At 39.4% G+C, this 13,696-nt stretch overlaps 1 protein-coding gene across 2 annotated transcripts in view; it reads right to left on the bottom strand.

Moving 5' to 3' along the window:
- Positions 1 to 13,696, bottom strand: part of LOC126969749 (protein kinase C) — a 37,112-nt gene that overhangs the window by 7,293 nt on the left and 16,123 nt on the right. Inside the window, exons 10-18 of one of the 2 annotated variants that reach the window (XM_050815308.1) lie at positions 12,978 to 13,056; positions 12,213 to 12,290; positions 9,891 to 10,024; positions 9,208 to 9,440; positions 8,991 to 9,139; positions 5,308 to 5,360; positions 3,637 to 3,823; positions 1,660 to 1,799; positions 959 to 1,057 (exon numbers count right to left, since the gene is read on the bottom strand). In XM_050815308.1, coding sequence (XP_050671265.1) covers positions 959 to 1,057; positions 1,660 to 1,799; positions 3,637 to 3,823; positions 5,308 to 5,360; positions 8,991 to 9,139; positions 9,208 to 9,440; positions 9,891 to 10,024; positions 12,213 to 12,290; positions 12,978 to 13,056 — 1,152 coding nt within the window. Of the gene's footprint in view, positions 1 to 958; positions 1,058 to 1,659; positions 1,800 to 3,636; positions 3,824 to 5,307; positions 5,361 to 7,442; positions 8,684 to 8,990; positions 9,140 to 9,207; positions 9,441 to 9,890; positions 10,025 to 12,212; positions 12,291 to 12,563; positions 12,690 to 12,977; positions 13,057 to 13,696 lie in introns of those variants that run through there. The other variant, XM_050815309.1, reaches the window with a different exon arrangement.

Below are 13,696 nucleotides of genomic sequence, written 5' to 3'. Positions count from 1 at the left end.
ACAAAAGTACTTTAGTGAGAGTTCATATAATAATACTTTGCTTATATATTAAATTCTCTAAATATGATTAGTTTTATTATAATTATCAAAATCAGTTTCATATATATGAATATAATTTCAGCTCTCTGAAAGAATTAAAAGGCAATGTGTAAGAATAGTAGCAATGAGTTTCTTGCCACTTCTTCCCATTAAAGTTCAACTTTTCCAATGGTAGTAAATGGTATAATGTACAGTGCTTCTATTTTAATGCGTTTGAGGCGAGCAGGACTTTCACCTGGTGGTCATTGATACACCCTGCTCATTGCAATGCAGTGTCGCTCGGGATTCTTAAAATACCCAATAATTCTGAGCGGCACTCAATTGCGGTCATCAGCTTGAGACATAAGATGTTAAGTCTCATTTGCCCAGTAATTTCACTAGCTACGGCGCCCTTCAGACCGAAACACAAAAATGTTTACACATTTTTACGACATTAAGGGCGAGACAAACAGAACGTTTAGTTGATGGAATAAAAAAATTGTTACACTGTGTCAATTACAATGCAGTGCTACTCAGGATTTTTGAGAAATCAAAAAATTAAGACTTGCAATTTTCATTTACGCTTTTAGAATAATGGTGTAGGAGCACTGTTAAAACAGACCCGCCAATAGACCCGACAAACCCGCTGAGTTTGTTGCGCCCATTCTTCTCAGGCCTGAGGTATTCACTTTGGAATGGGTGGTAGTTTTTTTTTTGATTTTCAATAAGTGATTTCACATCCTATTTTGAATAAAAATATTTGAATTTGAATTTGAATTAGAATACGTCGAGTTGTTGATACCATATCGTCGACATTAAGAACTTCCTGTTTTTGAAAGTCGGTTGAAGAAGTTTTTTATTTTGTTTAAGGTTTTCGCGATATTATGAAAGGAATAAATATTATTATGAAAGGTAATGGTGCGGTCGGAAGTCTGGTCACCTGGTTGATAGCGCGCAGCACGTCGGCGGGCACGGGCGTGAGGTTCGGCTCCTCCTTCGTGAACTCTGCGTCGAAATTGGTCGCGTCGCGCTTGCTCTTCTGTGAAACATTAACGGGCGAATAAGTGTTAGGTACAGAGGTACAGTTTTCATAAAAAAATTCCATACACGGATCCAAGGGCGGCCGGACACGGACTGCTCTAGAAGTTAGCGGCCGACCGATGGACACGGACCGCTCGAGTTTTCGGCGTCGACCGCTCGAGAAGTCGATTTTCCGCCGGAGTCGAATCGAGGATTCCGACGAGGAAGCACCGCTTTTGCCGCCTCCGCTCCGGCGAAGACGACGGCGGCGACGTCGAAAGAGAAATAAATTTGGGTCGAAAAGAACCGAAGATGAAGATACATTTTTCAACTATTTTAGGATTTCAATGTCTCCGGTTGACGAATAGCATAATAAACAAAAGAGGCGAAGACACAATTACGAGAAGTACACAACCAGTAGAAGGATTAGAGGGAACGTCGAGTTCGAGCACAGTCAACGGCAGTCGGTGGATGTCTCGCGATCGCTCACGAGCGGTCGACGGCAAGACGGAATTTCGTCATGCAGTTGACGGCTCGAAGCCGTCGGGACCGCTCGAGCGGTCGGGCGGCCGGCGTCAACAGTCCGTGGGCGGCACCCTGCGGGCGGCAGGCGGTACGCACGGCTCGCGGGCGGAAGGGCGGCCGCAGGCGGCGCGCGCCCAGCGCCTCCCAGTCCACGTCGCGGAAGAAGGCGTGCGCGCGGATACCGGCCGGCCCGCCCGACACGCCCAGGCGCCGCGCGGGGCTCTTGGTCATGAAGCCTGCAACACACGTCAACAGGTGCATTGGTGGACAACTCATCATAATAGTATCGCGTGACTGTTTTGATAATTCATTACCTAATCATCAACAGTTGCATACGAGACTTTATCTACACCCAAAACATGAATCGTCTAAAAGATTCTGGAACGGATGGCTCACTGCTAACATTAAAATAGGCAATCCTAGTGGTAACCTGATATCATCCATTGCTGATTATCCTACTAATATTATAAATGTGAAAGTTTGGATGTCTGGATGTATGTTTGAACTTCTTTAACGCAAAATCCACTGAATAGATTTTGAAAAAACTTTCCAATAACGTAGCTTCCACCCCAGAACAACAAATAGGTTATAATTTATAAAACTATCGTGTAAATAATACAAAATATAAAAGAAGTGTGATTGCTACTAATGAATACGACTAGCGCCATCTCTTATCAACTATCAAACAAAAGATCGATACAAATTATACGGCAAAACAAGGATTGCCGCGTCAGCTAGTTTACAAATAAACTAAATATTGATGAAATAATTATTTATCGAAGCAAAACGGCGGGGATTCAAATAACCTACTTTTTTTAAGGCACGCGACGTTCTGGTGGTGTGGAACATGCGTAAACCAATATATTCTTTTTTTTTTTAATTCATACAGATGCCACGCATCGTCTGTTTAAACTCTATGAGCATGAAGGAAATGAAAAAAAATAAAAGTGTTATGAAATTCAGTACAACATTACAACACTATTTTAAATGATGTAATGGTTACTAGAACATTGGGTGTTTTAATGTTGGCTACAAGCTAACTATTTCAGAATCTTTAATAAAGGATTTAAAGCATGGGTGACGATAAATAACTATTACGAATTTGATAATTAACTTCAATGAATTAATAATAAATGGTGTGCCATATTGTAATGATGATAGCTATCAGACAAAATTTTCACCATCACAGATATCTCAAGTAATATCAATTTGTATAACCTTACATATTCAAAAAAAACCTTTTTTAATTTCTCTATAATATTTGAATAACCTAATAACTATTTTTTACACACAACACACAGCAACTTCGTTTATTTTATTTCACTATACAAAAAGTAAAAACAAAATCAAAACATTGAAGAAATAAAGTAAAAAACAAAATGGACTTGCATTTTGCAGCAGAGCGAAACATGCTATTATCTCTGCACATGAGAACGAGTGAGACAGATATGTGATCGTTGGTTTAATTGTTTATCTGGCGAGTTGCGACCTAATTCGTTAAGATTTATGCGGTGCACCAATAAAAGGCCAGTAGGCTAGCCTACGTTACGCGGTTAAAATGCGAAGACATGCTTTTGGAACAAGCGCACCTTCTTCTGTAGTCGTATAACTTTAGACGAACACTTTTTCTCAATAATTTCTATGTAGCACAGGCGCTTCTATACAAAATGCGTTTGTAATGCCTACCACCTTATAGTAAAAATATTCATTGCTGCCTACCAAAGGTTTAGCGTAAGGTAAAACCTTAGATAAACTTACTGGGCAAATGTTTAATGACAGTTTGGTTATGGAATAATAGCACCAAATTTACTATAGCAATAAATTAACTATAGCACAAGTGCTAAAATAATAATTTTAATTAAGGTTTTTACTGAGGTAGGTTATGCCTATAATCCTATATTGAATACACGCCCCTGAAGATAGGTAGGGAGACACCTAAATGAAATGATTGCGAGTCTTGGTGAAAATACTTAGATATAAACATGAGTTGGAGAAGCCCCGCTGGCTTTGCCTCGTCTTGCACCACTAGACACATGAAGCGAGGCTGTCCGAGTCGTGTCAGGGGTCCGTTACCCTTGAGGATGCACACGGCGTCGCGCGAGAGCCACACGGGGTACAGCACGTCGTCGTGCAGGATGCTCTCGAACAGCTCGTCCTCGTTGTCGGCCTCGAAGGGCGGCTGCCCCGCCAGCATCTCGTACAGCAGCACGCCCAGCGCCCACCAGTCCACCGAAGGCCCGTACTCCAGCTCCTGGAGGATCTGAACAACAGTAACAGATATATTACGAATATGATTCCCGTTCATCCCGGCCGTCTACATCACATCGCCCGACCGAGCATAGTGAAAGCTGGTTGTATATGAATAGCTTTTTAATTTCGACGTAGAATTTTTTTTGGAAGAGGAAGACAAACGAGGTCACCTGATTTAAAGTGATCACCGCCGCCCACATTCTCTTGCAACACCAGAGAGAGATGTACACGCTTTGTACCCGTGTAGTAGCATCCCAGAAACACCGCATAAGGATGCTCATTCTACAGCTTTGTTGTACGTGGAAGAAAGTTCCTTGAAAACCGCTCTTTGGAGGAAGGATAAACGAATGTGCCACAATAAAACAGCTCTTCGGAAGAAAACACACAATGAAGCGACGTCTCTACGCCAAGTGATCTAGCCGTTCACAGAGCACTGGCACGTGTCCAAAATGAGAGCAGCTCTGCGTTGCACACGGCCAAAAAATTCGAGCTGATACTGTTGCGTCGGACCTGAAATGGCAGCTATACCCCATATGTGGTAGGACCTGCGGTTTGTAGAGTGCTAGAATGTGGGCCGGCTTGAAGTATTGCCGTGAAATTGACATCCAGGTGAGTACGGAATTGGCAATCGCTCGAGATTTCGAGACAGAATTCGAAAACAAAGCGAGGCTTTAAGGGAGGTATCAAATACCATCAACTGAACGTCCTGCTCGTCTCGTCTCTTAATTTCATAAAAAAAAAATCATTCCGGGAGAGCATCTCCATCTGATGCGATAGCCATCCCGCTAGCCAAAAACCACCAAACTGAAAACAGACACTACAACGCACAATCTAATGCTGGAGCAGTCTCAACTATTGTTGTGGTTGTGGTGACTTCTCGAATTCAGATGATTTGTCCAAGATCGCCGGAATAGGTTGGATGAGGGCAGCGCAGGACTGATCGTCGTGGAGGTCTTTGGGGGAGGCCTTTATCCAGAAGTGGACTTTTTCCTACTCATATGAAAATGATGAAGAGGGGCAAACGGGCAAGAAGCTCTGGTGATGGAGTGGTGAAACAACCGCCCATGGACATCCACAACAGAAGAGTTCAAGAGATGTGATGCCGGCATTTAAGGTGTAAAGCTAAGTATGTTCTTTGTAAGTCGTATCGGTTCAGGAAAACAGCAGCAAGTAATTGATTCATCGAAGTGCATACATCCATTATATAAGATTATTCTCAAGATTATATTCAATCAATTCGACACCTGTTTCGCCTCTACACGATATTATATTATAGATTATAAACTATAACATCATTTTCAAAATATGCATAAAACGTATAGGTACTGTTATTAATTATTAACTCATACATAAAATGTACTGTTATTATTTACTCATAAATATTAGTCACTATGAAGTGTAACTCGGATAAGGTTGTTAAGAAATAAAAAGGGACATGTGACAACTTGATAACGAATTATGTATTATAAGTCCCAAATATAATGAATCAGTTACCTCAGGAGCGATGTAGTCCGGAGTCCCGCAGAACGTTGTGGTGGTGACGCCCTCTGTCAACATTGATGAGATACGTTGTGTGATAGGTTGTGAATAAGATGAGATAGTTGCATACTGGGATCATCTATTATCTCAGTCGATACATAAAACAGTGATGGATACAAGTTGTATCTTCAATATTGAAGGAAGTAGTCTCAAGTCGAGTGAAGCACAAGTTGTTGATCATTCGTATTGATAGCATAATATAAGTAATGCTATAATTATAATTAGATTTAATATATCTCACTATGTAAATAAAATAAACAACACTGTTTAGACACACACAGAAAATACCAAACGTGATGCAGATCTGAATTTCTGTTTAAATAATAAAAATATGTTTAATAGATTCAATATGATGATAGACAAGATACAGCTAATTAATCAGTGAAAGCTCATATTTTTTTTTGAAATATCCAAAATTATTATTCAGTGCTTCGTCATGTATCTAGTCGAACTACAGCATTAATTTTATTTCAGTATTTGAATAATAATCGTATTAATAATGAGATTCATGAATGAATGCCAAATTTCCCAGATTTGTAGAAATCGTTATGCTCCCGACAAATTCTTAGAATCACACCATGATATGTTTGCTCTGAAATGTTTCGCAGCAAAGGGACGGAAATTAACTGGCCTCACACTACAATGAGGGCCGACAAATGTGATGATCTCAAGCAAAGTACCAGAAGATCATTCAAGATGTGGTCGGCTACCCATCAGCGATCTCAAAAATAGTTTTGCTACTGCTGTAAAAATTCAGCACAGTATTCTAATAAACCCTTAACTAATGCACAATAAACAAGCTTAAAAGCAATGTTATTATTAAAAAAACGCAATTACGTCATATTAATCCTAATATGTTATGGGAGTGTTCCGAAGAGCTGTTCAACCTGATTCCTGCCGCCGAATTCCACCTTCGCACGACACGCCACAAATTAGGATATCATCCCCACCATCTGGATGTGTGGCGGTTCTCCACAGTGCGGTTTTCAAGAAGCTTTTTTCCACGTACTACAAAGCTATGGAATGAGCTTCCTTGTGCGGTGTTCCCGGGACGATACGACATGGGTACCTTCAAAAAAAGCGCGTACACCTTCCTTAAAGGCCGGCAACGCTGGTCGTATAATCATAATATGGTCGAGGTGGGCTATAAAAGATTGTTTGGTTTATCTAAGATAACACCTAATACTGTAGTCTCTATTTGGCGAGCTTCTTCTAGCTTACAATCATCTTTATAATAAGTAGTCTGTAGGAAATTGCGCTTTCGATGAAATTTAATGTGCGTACATTTTCTTACGTGGATTGGAAATCTTTTTAGTTCGACTTAACTGCATATTGCATTTAGATCATCTTGTAATTGAGTCAAGTCATCAGTAGTCTTAATGACTTTGTATATCTTGAGATCGTCGGCAGAAATGAGTACTGACGCTATTTTATCTGTTGCTCAAAATCATTAATAAATATTAAAAATAATTGGATCTAAACCAGACCCCTGAGGAACACCTGAAGGAACGTCAAAGGTTTTGGACTCATTTCCACATAAGAAAACTTTTTGCGTTGAACGCTTTAGATATAATTAAAACAATAAATAAAGAAGTCCAAATATCAGAATCAGACCAATTTTTTAGGAGTAATTTATGCGCTACATTGTCGAAAGCTTTACTCTATACATTGTCTAACATCCTGGCCACGGGACATTCGCCGATGCTAATATTCACGCGGTGCGAACGGCGAAGCGTCTAGCGACTGAAATAAACTCATAGCAATGTACTAATCAAGCCACGCGCAACGGCGACCAGCGATGCGACCGGCGAAATGTACCGAGCGAACCGCGCGGGCGACTGGCTTCGCGGCGAGCGAGCGAAACAAAGGCATGAATCAGTACGGCGTGAGCCACGGAGTCGAGCGGCAGTCGCGGCGAATAGAGCAGGGATTAAATAAGTTTAGTCGTTTTCGCGGCGAAAAATGAATACAGAGTATTTTATTACTAAAATACTGGCTAGACCAGCTATTTGGAAGTCTGGCCATCCACAGCATAAATTTAAGCATGTAGTGAAGAGATTGTGGGAAGAAATAAAAATAAAATTTCCAGATTCTGAATTTAAGTAGTATTTATTTTATAATTAATAATGTCACACTCCATTCGTCACTTTAACTTTACATATTTACTTGGATAGGTATTTGTAAATAATAACAGAACTATCTTGTGTCAGCGCCAGCTACGTTACGCTAGCTGACGTGACCTCAACCACAGTAACATTTATGATATAACTCATCACAAATACTTTACCAAGTAGTCTTTAAATTGATTTCTTATGTCTATAGCACATAACGTAGCTCTATTGTTCCGCCGAGACGTCGTAACTTGATTAGATGTAGATCTAGAAAGCATGTACCGTCTAAAATCGGGATCACTGTTTCCATCTTTTTCTCTTACAATATTATGTGGTAGAAGACACTCAAACTTAATAATTAGTTTTGCATGTTTGGTGTCTGTTTCGATTGCTTTGAGGAAAACTCACCACTTATTAGTCATAATACCATAAGCACACTCAATTGTCAAACGAGCTCTTGAAAATCTTTTGTTAAAAATTCTTCTCGAATCATCTAAATTACTCGATGGAAAGGGTCGCATAGGATACGTTTTTAGTGGATAGGCTTCGTCGCCAAGTAGGACGTGTGGCAGTAAAATATTTGACCCAGGTAATATTGGTTGAATATTCATAAGAATATAATCGAAGGTTTCAATACTCATTCTGGTAAACTCAAAAAAAAATCTGGATATTACTGTACTTAGTATTAGTATTCTGTACTTCTTGTGGAATTCTCCATCTATACCTCGATTCTTATTTAAATCATGTACTCCACAATCTCTTCCAAATATTAGGTCTTGAACCAAAAAACTATTACTTTCCAAGGAATATCGAGATAATTTCGATAAAGACATTTCGCTGTCGAACTTCCTTACTGGTCGCGGCGACGAACGTGACTGGTGTGTGGCCTGCAAACGGCGCAGCGTGAATGGTCGCCTCGCAATTCGCATCGCCGATCCCCGTGGCCAGGCCGTAAATCTGTGTACTTCGCTTGTACAGTGAACAAGTTCACAATCCATGCTGTTCATGCACTAGGGGGGAACTTAATATGATGACTCAGAATAGGGCACACAATGGACTCGAACAATTTTCCAAAGATCGTCAACAATGAGATCGAGCGATATTTCTCAATATCACGTGTATCACTCTGTATTACTATCCGCGTCCATTTGTACTATCTACGTATAGCCTTTATGGGTGTGGACAACATTCGCCGATTTCCAAGCCGGAGTCAAGATGCCCTTGGAAAATTTTTGTATGTATTAAATGATATTTAATGTAAAATTAATAATGTAATATGTACCTGTATCGCATTAGGATACCCCGTGATGATAACGTGTGGTTTGATAAAATAAATAAATAAATAAAATGATAAATAATTTAGAACAAAAAATTGTAATCGCCACTCATTCGTGATCGGCTGAAGATGGCGTGATGCCGATTTCGGTTTACACCACAGATTTATTCTTAAATAATATAAACGTAGACCCGGCTTCATCTTAATATAGGTTTCCAATGTTTAGTCGCGGGAGTAAACACATGACATACCCACGATGCCCTCCTTGCACATGCCGAAGTCGGCCAGCTTGCAGTGTCCATCGCTGTCCAGCAGGATGTTGTCGAGCTTGAGGTCGCGGTAGATGACGCCGTTGGAGTGGAGAAACTGCAGGGCCAGCGTCACCTCCGCCGCGTAAAACCTGCCGATGAACAGCCGTCAGAATGAGTACCCGGGCTGGGCCACGAGCGGCGGCGGCGGCGGCGGTACCTGGCTCGCGGCTCGTCGAACTTGCGCGCGCGCTGGATCTGGAACATGAGGTCGCCGCCCTCCACGTACTCCATCACGAAGAACAGCCGCTCGGGCGTCTGGAAGGCGCAGTGCAGCGCCGTGAGGAAGGGGTGCCGCGCCGCCAGCGCCAGCACGCGCCGCTCGGTCAGCGTGCACTCCACGTCGTCGTCCTGGATGATCACGTCCTTCTTGAGCACCTTCACGGCGTACACCTGCCGCCACACGGACCGATTCGATGAGCGAACGAAATTGATTCGGATATCTCCCCTTTACATATTACTATAAAAGAAAAGTAAGTGAAGCGTGTCTGTTTAAAATGTTATTTTTTTCTTTTTATTTTGTATAAAATGTTTTATGTCGGTAACAATGTGAATGTTAGTTTGTAAGTGAATATTTGTGAAATATATGTAAAGACCGTCCTTTTGCTTTGAAATTTTAAGTTTGCGTTTAATTTTATGGAAGTTTAAGTTTGTGCTTAATTTAAATTTTACTATATTTTGTTATAAACTGTTTGATTTCCTACATAAATAAATAAAAACTATATGTAAGTGAACGGCGAATTAAAGAATATAGAATGTGTCATCGTCCTTAATGATCTAGCAAATTCTAGTTAGTTGCAAGTATTCATCTTCATCATATGCTTATCACTGTGTTCCACTCACCTCATCAGTGCCTTTCTTTTCCGCCAGCATGACCTTTCCGAAGGATCCCTTGCCCAGCACCTTGATGAAATGAAAGTCATCCAGCGACACCTTCAGGCCCCCTTCGCCCGTCGCTCCGCCCTCGCCTTCGGACCCTGTCAACCACAACAATAACGATATTTACAATATTATATCAACTATGGTGAAATAACACATAGCACCAGGATATTAAGTAATAATAATAAAACTGAAAACAATAGTCATTCTAAATGTTGTACTGTGTTTTGTTTCTCATCAAATCTAACTTGTCAGTATACATATATACATTTAAAACAAATGGATAAAGACACATAGTTCCGTCAAGTTAATAATTTTATCTACACATAAGCTTTAAATCATATAATAAAGATTCTTATACATTTATATTAATAACCTATGTCCTAATAACCATCACATCATCCAAACTAGTGTTGTAATGAAATTCAGTACAACATTAAAACACTCGTTTGGATGATGTAATCGTTATTAGGACTGGCTTTTTTAATGTTAACAGTAAGCTAATTATTTTAGAATATTTTATAGAGGATTCATATTATAGGAGATAAAGTCTTGTATGCAACTGTAGTGTAATAAGGGGTATTAAAACACTCATGTGATACTACTATCACCAATAATCTATAACTCATATTCGTTCCCTTTCCATCGAGTAATTTAGATGATTCGAGAAGAATTTTTAACAAAAGATTTTCAAATAACACATAGCACCAGGATATTAAGTAATAATAATAAAACTGAAAACAATAGTCATTCTAAATGTTGTACTGTGTTTTGTTTCTCATCAAATCTAACTTGTCAGTATACAGATATACATTTAAAACAAATGGATAAAGACACATAGTTCCGTCAAGTTAATAATTTTATCTACACATAAGCTTTAAATCATATAATAAAGATTCTTATACATTTATATTAATAACCTATGTCCTAATAACCATCACATCATCCAAACTAGTGTTGTAATGAAATTCAGTACAACATTAAAACACTCGTTTGGATGATGTAATCGTTATTAGGACTGGCTTTTTTAATGTTAACAGTAAGCTAATTATTTTAGAATATTTTATAGAGGATTCATATTATAGGAGATAAAGTCTTGTATGCAACTGTAGTGTAATAAGGGGTATTAAAACACTCATGTGATACTACTATCACCAATAATCTATAACTCATATTCGTTCCCTTTCCATCGAGTAATTTAGATGATTCGAGAAGAATTTTTAACAAAAGATTTTCAAATAACACATAGCACCAGGATATTAAGTAATAATAATAAAACTGAAAACAATAGTCATTCTAAATGTTGTACTGTGTTTTGTTTCTCATCAAATCTAACTTGTCAGTATACAGATATACATTTAAAACAAATGGATAAAGACACATAGTTCCGTCAAGTTAATAATTTTATCTACACATAAGCTTTAAATCATATAATAAAGATTCTTATACATTTATATTAATAACCTATGTCCTAATAACCATCACATCATCCAAACTAGTGTTGTAATGAAATTCAGTACAACATTAAAACACTCGTTTGGATGATGTAATCGTTATTAGGACTGGCTTTTTTAATGTTAACAGTAAGCTAATTATTTTAGAATATTTTATAGAGGATTCATATTATAGGAGATAAAGTCTTGTATGCAACTGTAGTGTAATAAGGGGTATTAAAACACTCATGTGATACTACTATCACCAATAATCTATAACTCATATTCGTGTTTTAATACCCCTTATTACATAACGGTTGCATAAATAACTATAAGGTCATTTTAAATCTGATCGAAACTAAACACAATCTCCACGCGATGACACATAAAAGGAGCTAAAAACGAGCCCGAGGATTTCCGAACACACTTGAAGTTACGTAAGTGTAGTGTGGTAAATCATAATAAACTGATATCAATATCAGTCTATTGTGATAGAAGCAGTGCTTACCAACAGATCCGAAAGAGGTAAAGTTACCGACATAGCCCAAATGATTGTTAAACTAAAGTGGCAGTGGATAGGGCACATAGTTCGACGGACAGACGACAGTTGGGGCATTAAAGTCGACGACTTTAATGCCTATAATGGCGACCACGTACCGGAAGACGCAGTGTTGATAAGCCCCTCACAAGATGAACCAACGATCTGGTCAAGATCGCCGGAATACGTTAGATGAGGGCAGCGCAGGACCGATCGTCGTGGAAATCTTTGGAGGAGGCCTTTGTCCAGCAGTGGACGTCTTCCGGCTGATGATGGATAATAATTTAAAAAAAACACACAAAGAAGATATAAAACCTGGGTGGCAGCCGAAGATATCCTCGAGGTCGCGCCAGGCCGAGTCCTCCGCTTGCGGGCCACGCTGCTCGATCACTCCTACGTACAGACAGACGCGCCACGCTCTCAACACAACACAACACAGATAAAAAAGCAAATTCCGTAGTAACAGTAAGCTCCAGCACCGGCACTTTAAATCACTCAGTATAAGCAAGGCGGATTGAAATGAGCGCGGCCATCGCTAGCGTCACTCTTCATTACTACTGGGTACGTCCATCGTCATCATCCGCTACTGCTCATACTCAGTAAAAATAAAGTAATAAGAAATCGAGCCATTCCCCGCCACCGAAGCTCCTAGCTGGCGTTGATCACCTTGGTAGGGGCAGCCGGCGAATATGTCTTGCAGCTCCTCCCAGCGCTCGCCCCACATGTCCCGTGCGAGCCGCTCTGTGGACGCCATGCGACAAACGACATAACCGTCAAAGTACGCACACATAACTAAAATCAAACAAAGCGAAACAAATGCTTGCTACGCGTTAACATACGAAACGATGGCTCATGTTGTGTCTATCGCGTATAATAACCACCAATAATGGATGTGATAATGTACTATTGTGGATATTCTCAACTCAATACTAATGTAGTGCATGTTACGTGTTACCTATAGCTAAAGGCTTCACAAACAAAACAAATTTATGTAGCTAATAGGTACTTTTAGTTTCATGCAAATGTATGATCTACGAGGTTTTCCCACATATATGATCCAGGTATTGTTTCAGCACCAACCTTTGTCTGGATAGCGGTCCGGGTCCTTGTCATCTGCGAGGAAGTCCGCGGAGCCCTCAAGCAGCGAAGTGTTGAGATACTGCGGAACAAGAGGAGAACACTAGACGCGTTACCATTACAAACACGGTGACGCTAGATCGATCCTTATATTGTTGTAAACTTGTCATGTGAAGTGGCAAACGTGCGCACTGCGTGTTCAATGTGTTATTTTATTTATTTATTTATTTAATAGGTACACACAACAGAATTACAACAAATACATAATAAAAAAAATAAACTATCAGCTAAATACAAGATAGGCTGCAACTCCACGAGGGTGTGTACTCAGCATGTTTAGCATAAGTTGATAACTATGCAAATACAACAGAAATAGCGATTTTAAAACTAACTTTAGGTAATGTAGTATTATAAAAGAAAAAGATAGAGAGAATATATATTTGGACAAATATTTATGGAAATAATTATGGAAGTTAAATTAAGATGCTTTTTTAAAAATTTAAACTAATTAAGGAATTTATATAAACTAGATTTCCATTTACAAACAGATGAACTGTGGATGTCAGGTACTTCACTGATTTCGAGTAGTAGTGCATTGTATTGACGACAAATTCTATAGATGGGGTTTTGGAAGGACACGTTATTATTGCAGAACGGAATGATAAAAGGCTGTTCATGTCTTGAAGACCGATTGGGAACTCTTAGATGGATATTCGACAAGA

Source organism: Leptidea sinapis, chromosome 19 (assembly GCF_905404315.1).
Source record: "Leptidea sinapis chromosome 19, ilLepSina1.1, whole genome shotgun sequence".
Classification (NCBI taxonomy): Eukaryota; Metazoa; Arthropoda; class Insecta; order Lepidoptera; family Pieridae; genus Leptidea; species Leptidea sinapis.
This window is presented reverse-complemented; position numbering and strand designations above follow the sequence as displayed.